At 45.8% G+C, this 21782-nt stretch overlaps 1 protein-coding gene across 2 annotated transcripts in view; it reads left to right on the forward strand.

Moving 5' to 3' along the window:
- Positions 1 to 17418: 17418 nt before the first annotated feature.
- Positions 17419 to 21782, forward strand: part of FLT1 (fms related receptor tyrosine kinase 1) — a 116633-nt gene continuing 112269 nt past the window's right edge. Inside the window, exon 1 of one of the 2 annotated variants that reach the window (XM_062567171.1) lies at positions 17419 to 17702. In XM_062567171.1, the coding sequence (XP_062423155.1) occupies positions 17645 to 17702 (58 nt within the window). In that variant the 5' untranslated portion in view covers positions 17419 to 17644. The remainder of the gene's footprint in view (positions 17703 to 21782) is intronic. The other variant, XM_062567170.1, reaches the window with a different exon arrangement.

Consider the following 21782-nt stretch of genomic DNA (forward strand, 5'->3'; position numbering starts at 1 on the left):
GGACTTCCGATGTAAGTTTCTATATAATCAAATTCATGCATTGCTTACACATTTTGGAATCCAAATGTGATTCCCTTAGAACTCCTAAGGAAATGACTCCATAACTGTGAGTGATTAGATACAATATAGAGAGTGTGTGTGTGATTGGAAGGGGAAGCAGTGTCCTTGATTGCATAGTTTTATTCTTTTTGGGCCTCATTCCCAAGCATCTAAAAATATGCTGTGCAGATCGCTTTTATTCTGAGGCTATATCCTACCTCTTACTTCAGCTGCCACTTCCTTTTGGCTTACCTTCTTAAAGTTCTGACCCCGCAAGACATACTGTTTAAAACTGTCTCAACCTGAGATATCTAAAACTAGATAACCAAGTTGGTAACTGTGTCCTGTTTTTCCGAAGAATGCAGAGCATTTGGACCTTTCATTAACTGAATTTAACAATGTCAGTTCTTAGAACCTTGAGAAACAAGGAAATATATTTTCATATTTAGAGAACAACCTTAGTATGAACTTTTTAGCCTCTGTGACAGTTTTACAAGTCTTTGACACAAGGTAAGTAAGTCCTGCAGGGTGTACAAGGCATAAAAGATAGTATAGAACTCTATATTAATCCCTCAAGAAAGACCTGTATCAGGCTACCAAGATTTTGTTTTTGTTTTCTCTCCAGGAAACAAATATTTCACTGGCAAATTTGTATTCCAAAAATTATATGTTGCTACCTACCTTTCACACTGCAGCTCTGGTAGGCTTGTGATTGATGGGTTTTAGTGGGAGAAGACTTGCAAAGCCAAACTCATTAAAGATCTCCCAAAATGCTTATGGAGATCCTAAACAATATTACATATATTACAATGCATACAGAAAAGTAAAATCATTGTAGTCAAATAGACCTCAAAAAACGAGTTACGTTTTCTAGAGACAATGTGAATAGAAACTGGAGTCATATGGAACAGTAAATAATATAATCAATCTGCAAGCAAAGATAGTCTGCAGGGCATATTGTGACTTAAAAAAAATATTTTTCCCTGTTTCCTCCTTCAAATATCAACATTTTAAATTGAGTGGAAATGTTTCAGCTGTGCTTTTTTGGTCCACAGTATGGGCAAAAACATTTTATCAAGATACAAAGAGGTTTGAGTGGGGTAACATTTACAGTAATGTTACAGCAGAGAATATCAAATCTCACCTGCCCTGAGGGAGAACTGCCGGTGAAGCTCAGTGGAAGGAGATTCGGCACACAGTGGGCTGGGTTGTATCTGGTGCTGACACCGAACAGGACTGGAGCCAGCCAGGTTGGTAACAGAGTACAGTGATATTCCCATCAGGTCCTGTGACATCAATACATACATTATACCAGACAGTGTTAGCTGGGACACAAAAGACTCTGTGGTTCCCTGATAAACCTAAGTGTACTTCATTTTCATTCCTTTTTTTTTTTTTTTAACTATTAAATATCTGTGTGTCAAAGGATAAGAACTTAAAGCTTTTAGTCGCAGGAATGGGAAGGGCACTTCTCTAGTCACTGTGTGGGCTGACATGGAATTTTTACACTTCTTCTCAAGTTTCTTTCTCATGAGCTTAACAGTTTCCTCACTGTCATTAATGTCTCTGTGTTTTACGATCAAGGACTGCCCTTTCCCGCTATTGTGGTCTTATCTCCTGACATTACTGTCATCTTTATCTTCCCCGCTGCTGCTCCTCAGAAAGTGATGTAGTAACAACTACAGCATTTACTGATTGTCAAAGATGATTTTGTTGCCTAATTTTGTGGGCAGCTTACATGACAGTCTTCCAAAGTCTTCAATTTCAAAACCTGGTACTTTCTTGAAATTAGATCCACTAATGCTTCTAACTACAGAAGTCACAGAATCAGTAAGCTTAGAAGGGACCTCTGGAGATCATCTAGTCCAACCTCCCAAAGATTTCCTACTGGTAGTTCCACTGGAGTTCGAACCCAGGACCTTCAGCGTGTAAAGCAGACGTGACAACCACTACACTATCCCTCTACAAACTAGGAGCATCCAATACCACTATTTCATTTTTGAAAATCTTGGCTTTGACAGATACATCAATTCATTGACCACATCGACACTGTGTGGAAAGGTATCACTTCTTTGTATTCTCAGAGTATCTAGATTGATATATTTCTCATGATCCAAGTATCTTCACATCAGTAGATCATAATTACTGTTAGCAATGTTTCCCATCTCTTGTGCAAGAGACACCCTATGGTGATTTGAATTCACCCTACTTCCTGTCTTTTTCCCCTGTGAAGCATATGAAGGTTAACAATGGTACTGATCTCCCTTACAAGGGCTTTTAAGATTGCCTTGCTCTAACATTACTTGTTAGTGTACTTGTTTGTATCGTGAATGAGCGTTCGACATAGAATAGTTTGAATACGGGAGTCCATCATGTAATGACTGTTTCCTTTCTATAAAGCCACTTTTCCAGTTTGGAGAAGTTTCTCCCAACTCTTCCATTTAAATCCATGGAATTCAGAGAGGAAAATCCACTGGTTATCCAATCTAGTTGACTTATGATTAACTGAAATCAAGCAGGTGACATAACCCAAATTTTAAAAGTATGCCCAATACAAACATTTAACAGTTAGGTTACAAGAATGTACAGAGGGAATGCAACAGAGAAAAGGAAGGCCAATGCCTCTTTGGTTATGGAGCAGAGAGATGCCAGAATTAATGCCGACTTAATCTACTACTTCCACATTGCAGAGCACCTCGTGAAAGAGCTCTGAATGCTGACTGGCTCAGGCAGTCCCCTGCGTGTGTGGGTTTGCTGGTGGGAGCTGACTCAGAGGTGACTGAGAAATGGCTGTATGGTGATCTTGACAAGGAGCGGATGCAAAATGTATTTCCAACACAGTAATACTGATTAGAGAGACACAATCATGTTCTTAATCTAAATCAGTGTTGATGATGTCAGAAGTAGTTTGGATTAAGTATTTTTTCTGAGTTATTACTTCCATTTGGCCAAATGCACAGAGCTTTTTTTGTGAAAGACAGCCCTGTAAGAGTATATCACAGACAAAAACATCTTTGGACGATAGTTACAGCTTAGAACGTATTTACTCAGGAAATAGCATTGGATTGTTTGGAAATCTGTATTGTCTAGTTATTTTATATTATAATTCAGAAATTAAGATAGAGGAAACTTCAGATCAATATTGCTGTTATTGAAATTAACCCCCTAAGAAGCCCATTTCTTCCAAACATTTTAAAAACACTTTGCCATGCTACATTATTTTCTAGTCTTCATGTGCTCATTTGTAGAGATATATTACCAGCAGAGCAGGAGGGGTGAGTGAGTTTTCATACTTTCATTTTTTTCTCTGTAATTGTTTATTGTCAGTTTCTGTATTTTCTGGAAATCTGAATTTATCATAAGTTTTTTTCATTTATAATGCACATGCAAGTTGTGTTTTGTCTTTCAAGAACAACTGTGAATCTGGCCAGGTAGACAAAACCATGTGGGATAAGAAAATCCTGGAGTGTTAGGGAAGGTGATTCAACAGCAACATAGGTCTCCAATGTCTATCTCAATAGATATTGGTCTCAATACATTTGGAAATATCTTAGGTGATAATGTATGCACTTTTAACAGTGAACTTCATCAAGACTATATCAAGAGCACAAGTTACATCAAATTCGTATTTCAGCAAATACAGAAACTGATACCAAACAATTAGTTACCTCCCTGTTTTCAACTGATGCCGACTGCACTGAGAGAAAAAGTGTTAAGTAGATACAGAATACTCATGTCTAGAAAGTCTTCACTGTGCTTTCAACACAACTCAACTAACCAGCACATAAAGGCAAGAAGGTTTTTCAGCGCTGCAAAAAAGACAGAAGAACCAACACCAGAAATTTTAAACTCATTATTTCAGAAAGGAAAAAAAAAAAAAAAAAAACAGGAAGAGTGTCAGTTCACATACCTTCCAGGAAGTAAGTTGACAGAGAAGCAGCTGCATTCACCATCTTCAACATGACTTTGTTGCTGAAATACACCACCTAAGGGATTTCCAACTTAAATGCTGTTCCACCTTTTGCTTAGGGGAAAATTCAGAAAGAAATAAAAAACATGTCTACACAATGCAACAGCGTTTGGAAGGAATATTTCTGAGGTAGCAATGATACCATGCAGCAGTTTGTGCATCCTAGCTTGGAAACAGCTTCTATCAAACTTCCATGTTTCTAGGTCGAGTCTGGATGTCTAGTCAGATCAACTCCTCACTACTTCCAGTTCAAAGGTTAGTACTAGCAGTATAAGTTTAGGTTTGTCTGTATCCACTGGTGTAGTTGTGTCCTTTAGTCAGATAGACCAAAGCCCACTTTGGTCCCTGTGCCTCATGTTTCCTACTGGTTTTTTAAGGAGTCCTCCAACCTGGATAGACAGGGCTGGCAATGCCTTTTAATTCCTTCACTAATATGTAGTCACTGAGAAGATGGGTTCAGAAAAAGGGATGTTTATCTCACAGACATATTGCAAATTTTATTGTGTTAAGAGCTTCAGGATCTTTAGGTGGGAGGAGGGATACAAACATGTACATTTCCTATGAAGCATAAAACTGAGCATTCAATTTTAGATCCATATATTTGATTTTGAATGGACAAGTCTCTCTCTCTCTCTCTCTCTCTCTCTCTCCTTTTTTTTTTTTTTTTTTTTTTAAGGCATCTAGCTTTTTACTTCCATTGTGCAACTTCCATTGCAGCTGTCTTCCAATATGCTCTTCTGGTGGTTAAAAACTCTTTCAGCTACATTTTCAGAAGTTTGTCTCCAGGAATATCAGTGTATTTTATTCTGTTTTATCTTCTGTTTTATTCTGTTTTGTTCTTCATTTCTGCAGAGAATGCTCATCTCTTTCCTTGGCAAAATAAAGAAAAACTGGTAGTTTTTTGTTCTCTGTAGTAATAAGTTTCACATTCCAAATTGCTGTGTAGATATGCATGCAAGGGTAAAAATTCTTCAACAAAATCAAATTTCAAAATGAATTATTTTATGCTGAATACTTAAATAAATGACCTACAGTCTCTGAGCCAAGCTGTGCTCACAACATCATGAGCCTGGGAAGCAGAAGGGATCAATGAGTTCTGCTCTGAGTAAATTCCTTGAAAAACATCTGCTATAAGATTGGCAATCATGCCTTGGCAAAGATAGAGCAAAAAAATTTGGAAGTATTTGGTATCTCAGAATGATCATGAGCCACCAGTATGAAACTGCAATGAAAAGGCATGGTAGTATTACACGCTCAAGAAAAATTAATTAAAACTAAGGTAGGTGTAGAAAATGACTATTAGGGCAGTCCTGCTTTTAGGAGGTAATAACTATAATAAAAATAAAGCTCATTTCACATGTAAAATAAATCTCTATCAAGGATTAAATATTGGTAAATAGATGGTATTTAAGCTAGAAAGACAATGTTAGCATATATACAAAAGAATATAAATTCAGTATGAATTCACTTGGGTTGGATATTAGAAGAAATTCTCTGACGTAGGTGAATAAGGTACAGCTTTTTTCCTTTTCCTTTAGGAAAAATGGAAACAGCAAAAAAAAAATCTAAGCAGTTAACATGGTTTTCTATAGAAATGAGAGTTTTATGACTAAACTATTTGTACTTACATGGGTCCTCCACCATCAAAAAAAACCCTTAAAATCTATTATTCAGTTTTAATTGAAACTGATATAAGAGAATAAGTTTTAAAGGTAATTATAGTCCTACAGGTTTCATGAAAATATGGGCCAGGTAGAGTAGAGAGAAACTACTGAGGGAAAGGCTTCAGAGTGAATTCATTCCTTATTAATCATCAGTGAGTTTGCTAGAACACTTAAATCCTTATGAATGTTCACCCATGGGAAAAGCATCAATCAGAGCTCACACTTTCTCAAACATTGAAATCTCAACCTACATAGAAAACCAGGTTTCCTTAGTTCCTGTAGGCTCAGCCCTGCATTTCTAATGCTGGAGCCTTCTGTGTACTGGAAAAGGATTGAATGATGTGGCTGTCCGTTGAAGAACTGGTTTTGATGACTTGACCAAATGAAATCACATTCTGGCTGATGTGATCCCCTGATGTGTGTGTGAAGCTGGCACATTGTTTCATCTGTATCTGCTCCCAAAGTTACAACACTGCTGTGAATTTACCCCTTACAAAATAGAGAGTCCAGCACCTTCACCTGGATCGTGTTTTAAAATATGTTAGTTAGAACTGTTACTAACGACAACATTTTCTGAATCGTATTGATGAACAGTAACAAATTTGTCCCCATTTAGATACACTGATTATTTCAAACATTCTGAAATTTTTACAGAGTAAGTACTGTTCTGAGAAATCACATGTAGAGAAGGAGAGATTGATGGGTACTTTTTTTCTGTTTCATGATTATGAAACATTTCTGTGACAACTTCAACAATAGCTTTCACAGTACAGGAAAAGCAAAGTGTTTATTTTTAAGCGTTCATCTGGTATATCCTATCCCTTAGGGTTGTGCCTATTTCCTCTCTTAATAAATCTCATCCACCTCACCAAAATGATGGACATCCTAACTTCATTCCTGACTGAATCCAATCTAAATTACTAATAGAGGCTAGCTGTTTCCAAACTTCCTAAGTTCACAAGTGCAAATGGTAGGAATCCCTACCATTTCTAATCCGTTTCTAAATGACCTGCACACCGAGGCCAAAAAAAGGTGGGCTAAATTGTTTGGCTGAAAAAGACGGGCTAAGTTGTTTTTCCGTGTCTTTGTGAGAGGTTCTGGTGTAGGTCCTCTAATATCTGGTGATCATCTGAGGGGAAGGAGAAACATCCTTGTAACGTTACAAGTTTACTTCTGTTGTCAACCCTCCAAAACGCTTGAAAACACAAGGCTGCTAGTGTGCTGAATGCTCGGCGAGCTTGGGACAATCTTCCCGTTGTTACCACTTCTGTGTTAGCGCTGCTCGTTGTTTCTCACCATATACTTAGGCTGTAAACTCTTGCAAGCAGAACCTTTTCTTCGTTATGTTTCTTCCCACAGCAGGCTCCCAGCTCCTGACTTGGATTCCCGAGTACCGGCGTAGAAATGTGGGCTAATAACAGTAACGACGACGGCAGTAATAATAAAGGAAACTTAACGCTCTGCATATGTCAAATTGTAGGTACTTACATGATCTCTGTTATACAAATTGTGAACAATTTTGCAGATTATCGGAGGTATTTAGACAACTACATCCTTCATTCTGATGGGAGTTAGGCACTTCAATGCCTTTAAGGATTTCTGCCTCTGGGGCTTTTTCGAGATAACAGAAGTCCATGGCAGAATCTGTGGGAGATAAACTTGAATTGCCCACATCTAAGGGCTGGGGGGAGGGCAAAGAGTACCACCGGCAGAAGGAGAGCAGCTTTTCCTGGCTGCAGTGTGCCTAGCCTCCTTGCAAAGCCCAGAAAGAGCCTTAAAGGCTCGCACGGTGACAACATCAGAAGCTGCTGTATCTGAGGTTGGGAGTGAGCTAAGGACCATCGACAGAGGTCAGGAACCAATGTTAGGAACTATGGATCCGACCCTGTGTCTTGGTGGAGGGAGACAAGGAAGTGTAAAAACAGTTGTAATGTTGGAGGGCCACCAGCAATATTCAGCAACATTCACAGCCGGCTGCACCCATAACTTAAATGTTGCAAAACTAGATGATCCATTTTGCTTTTTTTTTGTTTGTTTGTTTGTTTCGTTTTGTTTCTTTTCCACAGCAAAGAAGCCACAAAAACTGGGCAAGATCTAGGATCTTTTAAATGAAGCCTAGTCTTGGTCATGGGAAATCCAGTTCTATTTTCATACAGAAAAGATTCATATTTATTTTTGAAAGTTCCCCATATCCTCCTCCCTTCAAATACCTTTAAATTGGGCTATCTACATGTGTAAAGAGGAACATTAAGTTTTGTTTTTGATGGCAAGCAGGCACGTCTAAAGACAATGATTTGCATTTTCTCACGATGAGCTGCTGTGCCAAGCAGTTAAAGCAAGGATCTGACCCTGCTGCTCTTGCTGGACATAGACTTCCCTTGGAAATGGGTTTTGTGTCTCATTAAGAAAGGCAGGAACTCGCCTTTAATAAGAACTAATAAGGACGTTTATAATAACTGTTTGAAGAAAGAGAATTGTTCTTTTAAGAATTCTTTTAAGGAGAGATTAACGCATTAAAAATACTTAACAAGGCATAGCAGCGGTAAACAGCAACATCGAATGAACCTAAACATCCAAGGCTGCCTCTTTTGGACTGACGTGATCTTTCTAGAGTAGGAATAAAGTGTTTCAGCCTTTAATTCTTATTTAAGGGAAAGAAAGCCATTATGTTTTTAATACCTCTGACAGGAAAGCATGTCTCCCAAACTGCCTTTAGAAACACCGCGGCTCTTCTTCAGATGTTACTTATCTTTTCCTGCTAAGAAACCGCTGGGGCTTGCAGCTGGCCCGAGCGCTGTGCGTGCTGCGCCCTGGCCGGCGCGCACGGCGCTTTCCCCGAGGCGGCAGCCCCGAGCGGGGGCACCGGCCCCGCGGAGGCGCTGCGCTGCGCTGCGCTGCCCTGCGCGGAAAACGACGCGCCTCTCGGGCGTGTCCGCGGCCGCCGGGGGCCGCCGCGCTGGTGCCGGCGTGCGGGCGCGGAGCGGAGCGGAGCTCTGCCCCCGCTGCCTGCGCCCGGCCCCGACGTGGGGGACGGGAGCGCCTTCCCAGCGACCAAGCCTTTGTAAGTCATCTGCATTACGCTGGGGGGGGGGGGGGGGGGGAGAGGCTGGGGGAAAAAGGCAGGAAGAGGCTCTTAATCCTGGTGTCTTTGTTCCGGCTTGCACACATCGGAAGCCGGGCTGAAGCCGTGTGATCGCTTTTTATGGAAAAGGAAAGACATTTGCAGGCACTTTGGCGCATCCTGGCCGCCGGAGCCGGCAGAGGGGCACGGCAAGGGGCACGCGGGGACCGGCCGGTGCTGTCGGCGCTGCGCTCCCCTCTGCGGCCCGGTGCGTCCCTCCCAGCCCCCAGTACTCCCCCCGCCCCCCCCCCCCCCAAAAAAAAAAAAAAAAAAAAGATCAAAAGCTTCTTGCTGTTGCAAAGGGACTATTTTCTCAGGCGTCCTTCCCCACCACGGCTTTGTGAAAAGGACAATAGACTCCTGTGTCAGTGTTGTTGGCACCAGCCTTGCATAATACAGGAAGCAGCATTTCCTTCCGGGGGTGGAAAATTAACTTGAATCGTGCGTTTCTCTTTTTATTGCTGATCGTACACACCCCGGGAAATTCGGCTCGCTGCCTCTCGGGAAGGGAAGCGGCAGCAGCGTCCTCCCTGCATCCTCCCGGGGCAGGGGAAGACCCGAGCGCGGCTCCGCGGCCCGCGGGCAGGGCCGCCGCCGCGGAGGGCGCTCCGGCGGCCGCGCCCCGCCGCGCTCCGCCCGCCGCGCAGGGGCGGCTCCGCGGGCGCCGGGCGCGGCCACCCGCGGGCCTCCCACGCCGCTCCGACCTGCCGGCTCCGGGGCCATCACCCCGCCCCGCTGAAACCAGAACTGCAGCCTTTGGGCTGAAAGCAGAGATTTCCTTGTGGGCGCTGAGGGCCCACGGCCAGGTTTCGCTTGCTGCCAGTGGAGCATCTCTTCTCCCACGCTGCTCAGTTCTTGCTCGGGGTTTGTCCTCTCACCCCCTCAACCTGCTTTGGGCTCAACGCAGCACAAGGAGTCGTAGCATCCTCTGCCTGGTTGTCTCCTTTAAAAGAAGAAGAAACATAAAAAAGCCTGTTTCTTTTGGGCCATTTTACCTTTATTTTTGGGAGACTAACTTTTTAACTTAACCTCTGCTTTTTGATAGCCCATGCTACCTGTAAAGTTTGACTTAATAAAATAATCTTTAAGCAAATTTTTCTAATGATCTTAGCATTTGAGCAATGCCTGTATCAGAAAGGCAGCACATTTGTTAATAAAACGTTCAAACACCTTTCTAATATGGCTCTGCCCATGAGATGCTCACAGGGGTACAATCCCTACTTTTACTGAGTTTAAGGAGACACAGTTAGGCCTGTATAGACATAGACGTTGCTGTGGGGCAAGTTTTACTTCAACAAAGACTGGGCATGAATGAATATAAAGTATAATACACATTCCATAGTGCAGTCGTTCTTTAAATGATATATTCTTCATTGACTTGTAATCTTCAGGTAAACAAGAGTTTGAATCTGATGCCTGCAATCAAGTCTCAGATTTCACCTCTCTCTTCTTTCTGCCCCTTACTGGAACTGGTAAAGAAGTCACTGCAAATCTGAGGATCTCAGGAGAAGATTCATCACCAAAATCTTCTGGTTTACTATTTTTGTCTTTTCTCGTTTGCTGACAGCTGCCTAACCCTCTGCTTAGATATACTGGTAGTTTCGTGAAGTAAGGATGCACATAAACAGTATCAGCAGCTCCCAGGACTTGTGAGATTAATTTATGTTGCACAGATCATTTGTTCTCCTAGATCTGTGCTGGATCCTGCCTGTCGAACCTGGTGACAAGAGAGCATTCCCAGATGGGCTTTGAAAGAACCAGACAGGCAGCTCAGAGGCTTGCAGAGTCAGCAGGCAGTCCTTCTTCCCCCTGCAAATTATGCTGACTTGACATTTATGGTTTTTCTGCATTGAAGAAACCAAGGATATCAATTTCACAGCATGGAAATAACGCTGTTGCATCACTGAGGTAATACCTCACATGTCATCATGAGTATCTCATAGAACTGGAAATGAAATAGTCTTCTAACTTTTCCTGTCAGTCAGTTTTACTTGTCAATTTTCAAGGAAATGTGTGGTGGAAATGATAACTATCTTAAAATTGCTGTCCTAAAAATTTCAATTATGGCTATAAAATGAAAGGAAAGACAATCCTAGTGCTTTAGGAAGGAAGTTCTTTAACTTCCCTCAGGGCAGTACAGCTCTCTTCAGCCTTCCCCTGTAAAACAACATCCTTGCTACTTGCAGATAGACCTGGCACTAGATTGGATGTCTTGGCAAACTTTGCAGCTGGCCCTGCCTTCCCACCTGTCTGGAGAATGGCTCACACTGCTATTGGCTTAGCCTAACTGGGTCTTGCGGGGCCCAGAGCCTCCTAAAACTGCTCTGCTTGCATTATTGTAAATGATCCATTAAGTGATGCAGGGAGTATACCAACCCTACGATCTGGAGTACATGTGGTGTAACCATATGCATTATGCCAGTGCTACAGGACCTTGACAGTGTTGCACATATCCCACATTTCTCAGCACAGCTCCCAAAATGCTCCTGTGAACATCATTTCTGTGGTCAGTTAACTGTTTGCTTTTGTTCACATTTTGTATCCGATTTGTTCCAAAATAATCAGGGCATAGGCATTCATGCACATCACTGAGTCACCAGCCTCTTCACAAGCAGCAGCTGCATGGGCTCTCAGCTTGGAGTCCTGGATTGTACTATGAGGAGGGAAACACTAAGCCTCTAGGGGCTAGTGTTTGGAGTGGTAAGAGGAAAAGAGCTTTTCATTGTAAGGCTAGTCTTCTTTACTGACCCAATATTTTCTTGGGTAGTTTTCCCTTTTTGACATGTTTTGGTTTGGTTTTGTGGTTCTTTTGCTGACCTTCTGGTTGTCTTTCCCACTGAAATGCAGTGACCTTGGCCTGATTCCAAAGGGAAGAGATGTAGTTGAGCCTTTCATGTGGTCTTGCCTCTTTCTGTACACTTATCCTGGCACATTCATGTAGTGATGGCTCCAGAAATGGCATACATATCCTCCCAGATAAAAGAAAGAAGAAATCATTGGGGGTTGGATTTCAGAAGCCTGGGAGATACAGCTGAATTAGCTATGTCATCACCACACTAACCCAACTATTCAGAAAGTAGGCCATTCCCATATTGATGCAGGTGTGCATGTGTGTGAGTGAGGTCCAGCCATGTACATGTGCACATAGTGAAAATGCTTACTAACAGTCTTCTATTGTACTTCTGTTTCTCAGTGCCAAAAAAATCACATTTTATTTTTTTCCCTGTTTTGTGAAATATTACTGAATAAACTTGTAAAATCAATTGTGAAATATTTTGGAAGAAAATGTGTATTGTAATAGACTTAAAAGGGAGAGGGGCTAAACAAGGACAAAGTCATGGGTATTCTGCTGTGTGGACCTGGCAGGAAGTGGGGTAGGTGGATAAATGAGCAGAGCCAAAATCATGCTAAATGTGTAAGGGAGTGGTGTGGGCCAGCTGCTCCCCAAGGGAAGGTGAGTTGGGAGCCAAGTGCAGTAACGTGGGAGCAGTCACCCCACCAACAAGGAGCATGTGAAGCAGCAAGTCTGAGTCAGGATCAGGTCCAGAAACTGAGAGTTCACTGCTCATCCAGCAAGTCCACAGTGTGAGGCAAGTCCAAGAAAGCCTAGACAGAGGGGCTGAGTCGGTGTTGGACAGATGAAGGTTGGAGCCTGGGTGCAGATGTAACTGCTCCATAACTGCAGGGTAGCACAGGTGGGAACCAGCAGTACAGCCTGAGCTTAAAAGTAGCTCCCAAGGGAAAGAAGGGGCAGGACCTTGCCTTTAGCTTTTTCCACAATAGCTCTCATCAGCAGAGGAGCTGATCTCCAACTAAGCCAGCTAAACTCCTTAGCTCCACCAATGGAACTCCTGGAAGTGGAGTGTGCTCCAAGCCCAGACAGGGTGTCCTCAGGCCTGCACCAAGGTAGGCATGAAGACTGCTGGAGCTCTTACTCATTAACTTCCTCACTTCTCAATAAACTACTAGCAGAATCTGATTAATTGTTCATGCCAGTTGATTAATTGTAACAAGAAATGATGAGCATCAGCAATTTATGTGTTCCCATTGCCTCTACGTTCTTACTGTGGTTAGACAGTGGCCTGCTTTACCTACCCTTAAGGTCAACTTCATTTTGACTCTCTGAACAGTCATATCCTTCTGTGAATGATGGGTAGGAGTACTGTGATATTATCCTAAAAGGAGTAAATCTTTGTCGCAGCTTTTGGCTATCCCACCTGGGTACAGAGCACAGAGGCTGTATAGTGTAAGGTAAAGCTTAGCCTTGCTGAGGGAAAACACAACCACAACCATGGTTGATGTCTTTGCCTGTATTTATATATGCATGTACCTAGTGAGCAAGTACAAGTAGCTGTCCCATTAAACACTGTAGCAAAGAGAAGAGAACTTTCAGCTTTCTCTTCTCACAACATTGGAGAAAAATAAGGAACTTTGCTTTGGTTTAAATGCAACATTGAATGTAGTGTGCCCCTCCTGTTCATCCATGTTCATCCATGCCCTCCTGTTAATCCAAATAACAAAAGCAACTAAAATTGTAATGATGATGTTATATCAAAATGACCTGATAAAGTGCTTCTTAAACTCCCTCCCTGCCTTAAGGAGATGGAAACAGAGGAAGTTAAAATAGTGGTGATTAAAAACACTCAATTTAAAAGGGATAGAGGAAGAGAGAACCCTGGGTAGACCCAGTCCATCTCACCTAAGATGTTGCTTCAGATTACCCCAGCTGTGAGATGAGTGTGAAAAGCTCCAATACTCTTCCAGCTATCAGAGTTTTACTATGTCTCACTTTGTGTGCTTGTACTGTAAGCCATATGAATGAAATGATCCAGTTTAAAAATGTCCCTCCATAAAAAGTAGGCAAGTGAAATCCCGGATTATTTCACCAAACTTTTACACTGGGCCCCAGAAACTGTTGTGCCAGTGGACTGTAGCGTGGAGGGAGGGGTGGATAGGAAGCATTGGATCCTCGCCTGCCAGCTCTGCCACTAAAAAAAAAAAAAATTTTTTTTGGATGATAAACTGGAATACTCCTTTGCTTAAATTTTAGGTCCTAGGAACACACAGTCCTCTGTAAAGAAGTCAATTGGAAGATGCAGATTCTGCTGAAGACCTGCAGAGGGAGATCCAATCTGCTTTGCTTTGATATCTTTCCCTCTCTTCCAACAATGGGAACTTGGAAGACCTAGGAAGCAATTTAGCCTGCTCCTGTGAGGTGTTTACCTCTGTGCTGTGAGCACAGGGGACCAACAAAAATTATTAGGTCCCTCAGCTTTCACTCCAGTCCACATAATCTTTTTTTTTTCTTTTTTTTTTTTTTTTTTTTTTTTTTTTTTTTTTTCCCTGAGGACAGGCACTGGCTGGTGCAGGTGCTGGTGGTAACTTTTTGTGAATATTGGAGCCAGTGTCTCAAGGAGCTATTTTGAGCATCAATGCAAATAAAAAATTGTTCCCATGACTGGAAAGAGTCAGACCAGGCTGGGAGGGTATCAGCTGCTGGTGTGAGTGGGATTTTCCAGGCTCTTTATTTTTGCCACGTCCACGGGAACTGTCCAAGCTATTCCCCTCAGGAGACTTGGCTAAAACCTTAACTCAGGATGTACCAAGTGTCCTGCTTCCAACAGGGAGTAGAATCCACAACCTCAGGATGTGTCCTAGTGACTAGACTAAGTCATATCCGGGTTGAGAGGTGTCTCCACCCCACCTCACTCTTGAAACGAGACATGCAAGAGTCATAAGGACTGGCGAAGAGTAGACAAGAGGGTTGGATGCCTAGCTGTGAAAAGTCCTGTGCTCTCAGGGCGGTGTCTGTGTTTCTTTATAGCATGTTAGTCTATTGCACAAGGAGGACCCAGGAAATAGGATCGATCCCTTCCTAGATGAATGCCCTAACTACTTGTCTTTTCCGTCAAATTTGCTATTGTTCACTTTCTGTGTTGTTCCAATGAGTCTTGCAGGCCAGGGAAGGGGCAAGGGTGCATATTGGAGAGTTGGGGTTTTTACTGTCTGATCACTTATTTATCTTAGGGCTATACGTATGGGTTGCTCAACCAAAAGGCTTGGCAAAAGCCATCTTACTCTAAAGCTGGGTAATGTTCATGAACAATACAAGGTATTGCTGGGCTGCAAGTGGACACTTAGAACTGATGTCTACTGTGAGGGCTCTTTCTTCTCCATCTTTTGCAGCTCCTGTAGTGCTGGAGATGGAACAGACAGTCGGCCCTGCAGGAGTTTGTCTCTTACGTTTCAAAGAGGGCTTACTCTCAGTTGTTAAATTTGGCAGGTTTCCTTTCTAGCATTTGGTAATGCTTTTTTTTAACAAATGTTAGGAGAATTCCCACATTTCACAGCCAAAGGAAATGTAACAACAGCCCCTGAAACTTCCAAGGATAAAAATATGTCTGTACATGCGCTACCTACTACTTAGTGCCAGATCTGGGCCTAAGATTCTGGTGTCAAGAGATCATATTGCCTGCAAAATGTACATTTGCCTCGAACGTGTCTATGGTTGGCTCATCAAAACTTGTGTGGCCACAGCACCTAAGCCACTCTTCAAAATAAGCTCCCATTCTACTAAGCGTTGTAAGTTATGTCAGAATAAATACAAATAAGATCTTTCAAATAAGTTGCATGCTGCCTTCTCCTTCACCCTTACACTGTCCAGATGCTTCAGCTTATATGTTTAGAGATGCCTTTCAACCAACTTCAGGTCCTTGCATCCTTCTGTATTTTCATTCCGCTTTCTGAGAATATTTGCTGCCACATTCTTGCCTGTATCTCCCTAAGGGGGTCTTTCTAAACTTCTTGCAGGCTCCACTGGCTTTAGTTTATGAACAGGATCAAGGGGTAATGAACAGATCTTCAGGTTTGCCCTGCCCATTCCTCAATTCCGTGGGTAGATCAGGAGCTGATGACATCCATTGGAGAAGGAAGGTAGTAAGTCTTGCCAAAGCGCTGTGGTATTTGAAGGGCCATGACCAAATGCAGCTGTGGTGTAGGAAGTGTGAACAGGGTGGGAGCTGGTGCAGTGTGGCTGCAGAGCTCATGATGGAGCCTGCATCATCACAGACTCAGCACGTACTCAGCACTGGGTAGGTCAAAGGCAGGGACAGGCAGTTCCTTAACTCCCTCCACAAGGAGCCCTTGCTCCTAGGGGGGTCTGAGCTGACAGGATACTCACGGTCCTAGTTCTGGTTGGTCTGTCCTTACTGGATAACTGTTTTCCCAGCTGCTGTCCTCTCCACTGGAGGAGATGATTTCTTATGAGTCATCCTCTTCAGGAAATAAATTTTTGGGTTCTTCCCCCCATGGCATGAGCAGATGAGGGGGAAGGTATCCACAACTATTCTATTTTCAAGGTCTCTGTTGGGGGCAGGAAGATTGGAAAAGCTTAAATTCTTAGTTTAGGGTGTCACTTATGAATAGGAGTCTGACAGAAGTCTGCAGGAAATATTCTCACCGACTTTAAACTTGAAAGTTAAACAGTCCTCAAGTTAAAAACAACACCAACTTCTCATCTTTTTTCTTGCACAGGATGGTCTGGTGGGACACAGGAGATCTGAGTTCTATTTCTAGCTCCTGTCACCCGCTTCCTATGACCTTGGACTGGCTGCCTAACCTCTCTATGTACCTCTTATTTCCTTCTTTGTAAAATGAGGATGATCACATTTACCTGCCTCATGCAGAGACTCTTCAGATTTATTTCGTAACATAAAAACATAGGAAGGGCCATACTGGGTCAGACCAAAGACCTGCCTCACCCAGTAGCTCGTCTCTGGCTAATGGGGGAAAGTGGAAACACATGGCACAGGTTCTGTTGTCATTGGGTCCCTCTGGTCTTTCACAAAATAAAACAATCATGGAAAGCATTGGGTAAGTGCACAGGGAGGAGGAATACATTTCCAGCTTGGTCCTGGAAATCGCAGGGTCAGTGAAGGCCACTTGAAGCGCTGGTAAGGCACACTCCTGGAACATCCTTAGCCAGCATTGCCACTACACTGCTCTGAGTGCTCGATGCTGCTCGCTGGGTACCCCACACTGACCCTCTGCAGGGAGGGCAGGGAAATACCCCAACCACCTGGTGGAGCCTGTTCCCGGGGAACAGCAGGTCCAAGGGGTGCCGCCAGGTGCCCCAAACGCTCTGTCTGATGGCACGGGAAAAGTTTGGAGCCCCGGCCTCACTTGGCCCCGAGCCCAAGTGCCAGGACACCGGAGCCAGCACTGCCTTTTTGTGGAGCAGGAGACCGGCCCGGCAGGATGGGACATCCCCAAGGTTTCTGTGGCGAACACGTTGGGTCTGGGCACCCGAGCACGGTGGCGGCAGGCCCTGTCCGAGGCAGCTCCGACGGGGCGGTGAGCCCGGGGCCCCATCCCGGTGCCGGGCAGCGCTGGGAAGTCCCGGCGCCGGCGGGAGGGCACGGCGGGTGCTGCGTGGGAGGCGGCGCGGCGCCGGGGGCTGCGGGAGCGCCCCGTGCCTGCCGTGGGGCGGGCGGGGGTCCCGTGACGCGTCCCGCGGAGGGTGGAGGATGTGGGCCGCGGAGGGGGGGTGCGCGGCGAGGGGTGGAGAAGTTATAAATCAGCGGGGCCGCGGCTGGCTGGCAAGTGATGCCGGCGGGAGGTGAAGCAGGCAGGGCCGCCGGCTGCGGACACTCCCTTTTCCGCGGGCAGGGGCGGGCGGGGAGGGCTCGGGGGCTGCTGGATGCGGGTCCCGCGCTGCGCTGCACCGTTATCTCCGCCGCCGCGGGAGGAGCCCGGCACGGAGGAGAGCCCGTCGGAGCCCGGCCGGCGCCTCTGCCTCTGCTTCGCTGCCGTCGGCGGGGGAAGAGCCCTGCGCTCGCCGCGGGCAGGACCATGCGCTGCCAGCCGCTCTCAGGGACCGTGCTGCTGGGAGCCGCCCTGCTGCTCGCAGGTAAGGCCCCCGCGCCGCCGCGGGGCTGCCGCCCCCGCGGCCCCGGCCCCGCTGCCCCCTGCCCGTCCTGCCCTCCATGCGGGGCTCTCCGCGACGCGGCCCCATCGGCTCCCTCCTCGGCGGGAGCCGCCGGGCACCTGCGTCCCCTCCGCAGCCGGCGGCTCCCCAGACCCCTCGGCAGGGAGGGGGCGACGGCGACCCCCTGCTCCTCGGGCAGTCGGGAAAGGCCGGCTCCCGGGCGGGCTTCACCCTGGGGCTGCCGGTTGCGTGCCCCAGGCACCGGGAGGCGGCTGGAGGGAGGCGCGCCAGGGGCTCTGCCGGGCTGCGGTGCCGCCGCGGGCGCGGAGCCAAGCGCCCACGGGAGCCCGACCCAGCGCCGGCGTTGTCCAAACCGGTGCGACAGCATCACGGAAAGAAAACAGCTCTGGGCTCCGGGGAAGGCTTTTTGCTTCCTCGCTTTGTTACCAGTCTCAGCCTCTCCCAGTTCTACCCATTAAGCAGAAAAAGAAGGTTACCCTTTTCTTCGCAAAAATGCAGGTCCTCGCGCCTGCCCGGGGCAGGACCGCAGCGCCGCGGGGCATCGGCTGGCGCTGCCTGCGAGTTCAGAGCAGCCGCGCCGGAGCTGCCTAGTGCGACCCGCAGGGGGAGCGGGATGGCGCTGCTCGCCCGCGCAAGGCTGCGCGGTGCCGGCATAGAGGAGCGCACAGATTGTTTTCTCCTAGTCGCGTTTTATTTTACTGTGGGAGAGGAGCTTGCCCTGCTGCGCCGGTGCGCTGCGGAGCCGGGTCCCGCACGGCATTGCTGCTCACCGGGGAGCAGGGGTGCGCCTCACCGGGCACCGTCCCGGCGCCAGTCCTGCGTGGGCTCTTCGCCACCAAGGGCTACCGACCTCTGGAGGGGCAGATCTGCAACCCCGCGGCCCTTCCGCGTGCGGACTCCCCGGTCCCGCGTGGGGCGCAGCAGTGCGCGCTACCGGGCCGGCGGCAGCCTCCGTGGGCAGGTGCACAGCGCGGCTTGGCCAAGCCGACCTGGGGGCGAGAGCAAATCCCGCGGGATGAGTGGGAAAACCGAGCGTCTCCCGAGCGGGCGCCGAAGCCAGTGGCCGCGCAGCGCGGCGCTTCTGCGGTCAGGGCTGCGCCCGCCCGACCTGCGGCGCTTCCCCTTGCAAGTGGCCGAGGGCTCGGACTGCTCCACAGCGAGGTGCCCGCGGGAGCGGTCCCGGCGCGGCGCGGCGCGGCGCGGGGCTCGTGGGAGGAGCCCCGGTGCAGCGCGGAGCGGTGCCCGCGGGAGCGGCCCCAGGGAGGAGGGGGGGGAAGGCGCGGAGCGGAGCGATGTTCGTGGGAGCGGCCCCTGCGCTGCGCAGCGCGGAGCGATGTCCACGGGAGCGGCCCCTGCGCTGCGCAGCGCGGAGCGATGCCCACGGGAGCGGCCCCGGCGCAGCGTGGCGCTGCCCGGCAGTTGCCGGTGTTACCGGCCGGTGGCGGCCGCGTCCAGGGGCTGCCCGGGGGGAGAGCGGGCGGGGCCGCTCCGACGAGACGTTTTCCTGCTCGAGAAGTGCTGATTCATCGATTTATATATGTGTGTGTATGTGTATATATATATATATATATATATACACATACACACACATGTATATGTATATATACATGTATATGTGTGTATATATATGTGTGTGTGTGTGTGTGTGTGTGTGTATCTCTTTTTCCTCAAGAAAGTGCTATTTTCTCCACATGATTTAGCTGCCACAGAGGTTCTCATGTGCGGTATAAAATAAGCACAGGTGTGGACACCCACCCTAGGCACAGGAAATGTGGGTTCAAATCTTGCCAGGCTTCCTTCAGAGCATTGGCCTGAACTTCAGTGTCCCGCTCCCACATGGGCTCCTGTAATGAATTTGGGGGCACAAGCTGTTGGAAAGGTTTCCCATTAATGCAAATCATGGGAACCAGTACCCAAAGAGAAGGCGGACTCTGTAATCCAGGGGCTGTGAGAGACTGGTTCACTCTTCTGTTCTGAGTCTGCCCAGGATGTATACACCCTAGAACAAATCCATTGGGAAAAGCTCAGCTTGCTTAGAGGAAAACCTGGCTCTCTGGGCACTGATACGCCATGAAATCACAGAATGGTTGAGGTTGGAATGGACCTCTGGAGATCATCTAGTCCAATCCCCTGTCAAGCAAGGTCACCGATACATCCTGGGACTGGCTCAGGTGCAGTAAGTGCTGGAAGAGTACTTTGTTGTAGTTTGGCTGAGTGCTTTTACAATGGCTTTGCTGGCAGTTCTTCCCCCTCCCCCCCCCCCACCAAAGTATGATAAATTGAGCCTCAAATTAGAATTAGGACTTTCTTGAAATCTTTCATCTTGCTGCAATATGTTTTGTTGAAAAGGAAATCATCCCTTGCACAGCTTTGGCTGGGCATTCTAGATAGATTGATCATGCTTTTTCTGAGTCAATAAAACTTTCCACATTTGTGTTTGCACCTTGCATTTTAAAGTTATTGGTGAAATGGTGGGATGTTTTGTACCACGCATAGACACTTGCTATACTTTTCTTTCCATTTCACCCTCCTACACTGCCTGTTTGTCTAAAACTTACTCAGACTGGTCTGTGTCCCCTTTCAAGTGTTCTTGATGAACTGCCATGTGGTCCACTGCTGTGGCTTAGTCTGGGAGGGCATCTGCTGAGCTTCCATTGACCAACAGGTGCTGGAGTAGATTCACAGAAAGAGTCCGGAGTTCAGGAATTACTGCAGACAATTTCACAGGAAAGGGAAAGAAGGAAGTCTTTTATTTTGTAAAGGTCTAAATGTAAATGTTCCCAAATTAACACAGAAACTGCAAGCCATGAGACTTTCTGTTTCAAAATGAGATTAAGGAAATTCTATTTCTTTGACATGTGAGTGTTGGGAACCTCAGCCCTCTGGTATTTCTATGCTCATGCGTGTTTTGGCTTCTCTGCTATGATGTGAGAAAGAACAATATTTTTATATTTGTTCTGTATAGTATTTGAATACATTTACTTTATAGCTTGTATATATTTATTCCACAAATTATACTGCATACGTTTATGCTAAAATCTGTATACATAATGGTCAAAATGAAACTTTGGTGCCATATTTGGATTTGATCGCCCAATCCAAGACTTTGCATGACAATTTCTTTAATCAATGGCATTTCAGAATGAGAAAGACTGAGTTTAAACCCTGAAAAGATCAGATTCTACAGCCTGGAGCAGGGACAATGTAACCACATTTCTAGAAACGTGAGACACATAAATTAGCTTTATTTTCAGCTATCAACACATGAGTGATACCTCACAATTAGCAGTGAGAAAATGTATCTAATACAACCTTATTGGTGGACAGTGCTATATAAATCTGAGTTATCCTAGTGGGGACTAGATACATCAAAATTCTGAGTGAATCATTGATTTTTCAAAATCCTGGTGAGCTGCGAAAAAGTGAAGTTCTAAGTTGAATCTAAATAGCATTGTTGTTAATGTCTTACATTGACTAATTTGACTTCCCTAGAAGTGTTCTTCAGATTAAACTTCACATATAAAATTTCTATTTGATTTGCTTACTCAGCTAAGACAGCTGCACAGTCACATAGTTACAGTGGTCCAACCTGAGATTAGGGCTATAAATCTTCATGGAGTACTGAAAAACTGGATTTCCCATGTTTTCTGGACCTTTATGGGAACTGAAGTCCCCTAAAAATTCCAAACTACATTCACATAAGGCTGAAGATTTAGACACAGATTTTTCATTCCGTTTAAGTACCAAACTTTCTGGTATCATTAAGGAATATCACTTACCAATGTTTTACCAGGCAGGTGTCTTGCTCATGTGCTCTCAGCGAAGCTGGATTCATTCTCACACGTGTGGCTGTAAAGTAGAGTTATTCCTTTGGACTGAGCTAGCGTATTATAGATTTATAGTTTACATAGGAGGAAATCAGGACTAACCTGTACAGTGGTAAAAAATCATCATATCAAGAAGCATCAAAAACACTTAAAATCTTCTCACTAGGGAGATTTTGGGATTTTTGTGTGTGTGTATGATTTTTTTTTACATGTG

Source organism: Rhea pennata, chromosome 1 (genome assembly GCF_028389875.1).
Source record: "Rhea pennata isolate bPtePen1 chromosome 1, bPtePen1.pri, whole genome shotgun sequence".
Classification (NCBI taxonomy): domain Eukaryota; kingdom Metazoa; phylum Chordata; class Aves; order Rheiformes; family Rheidae; genus Rhea; species Rhea pennata.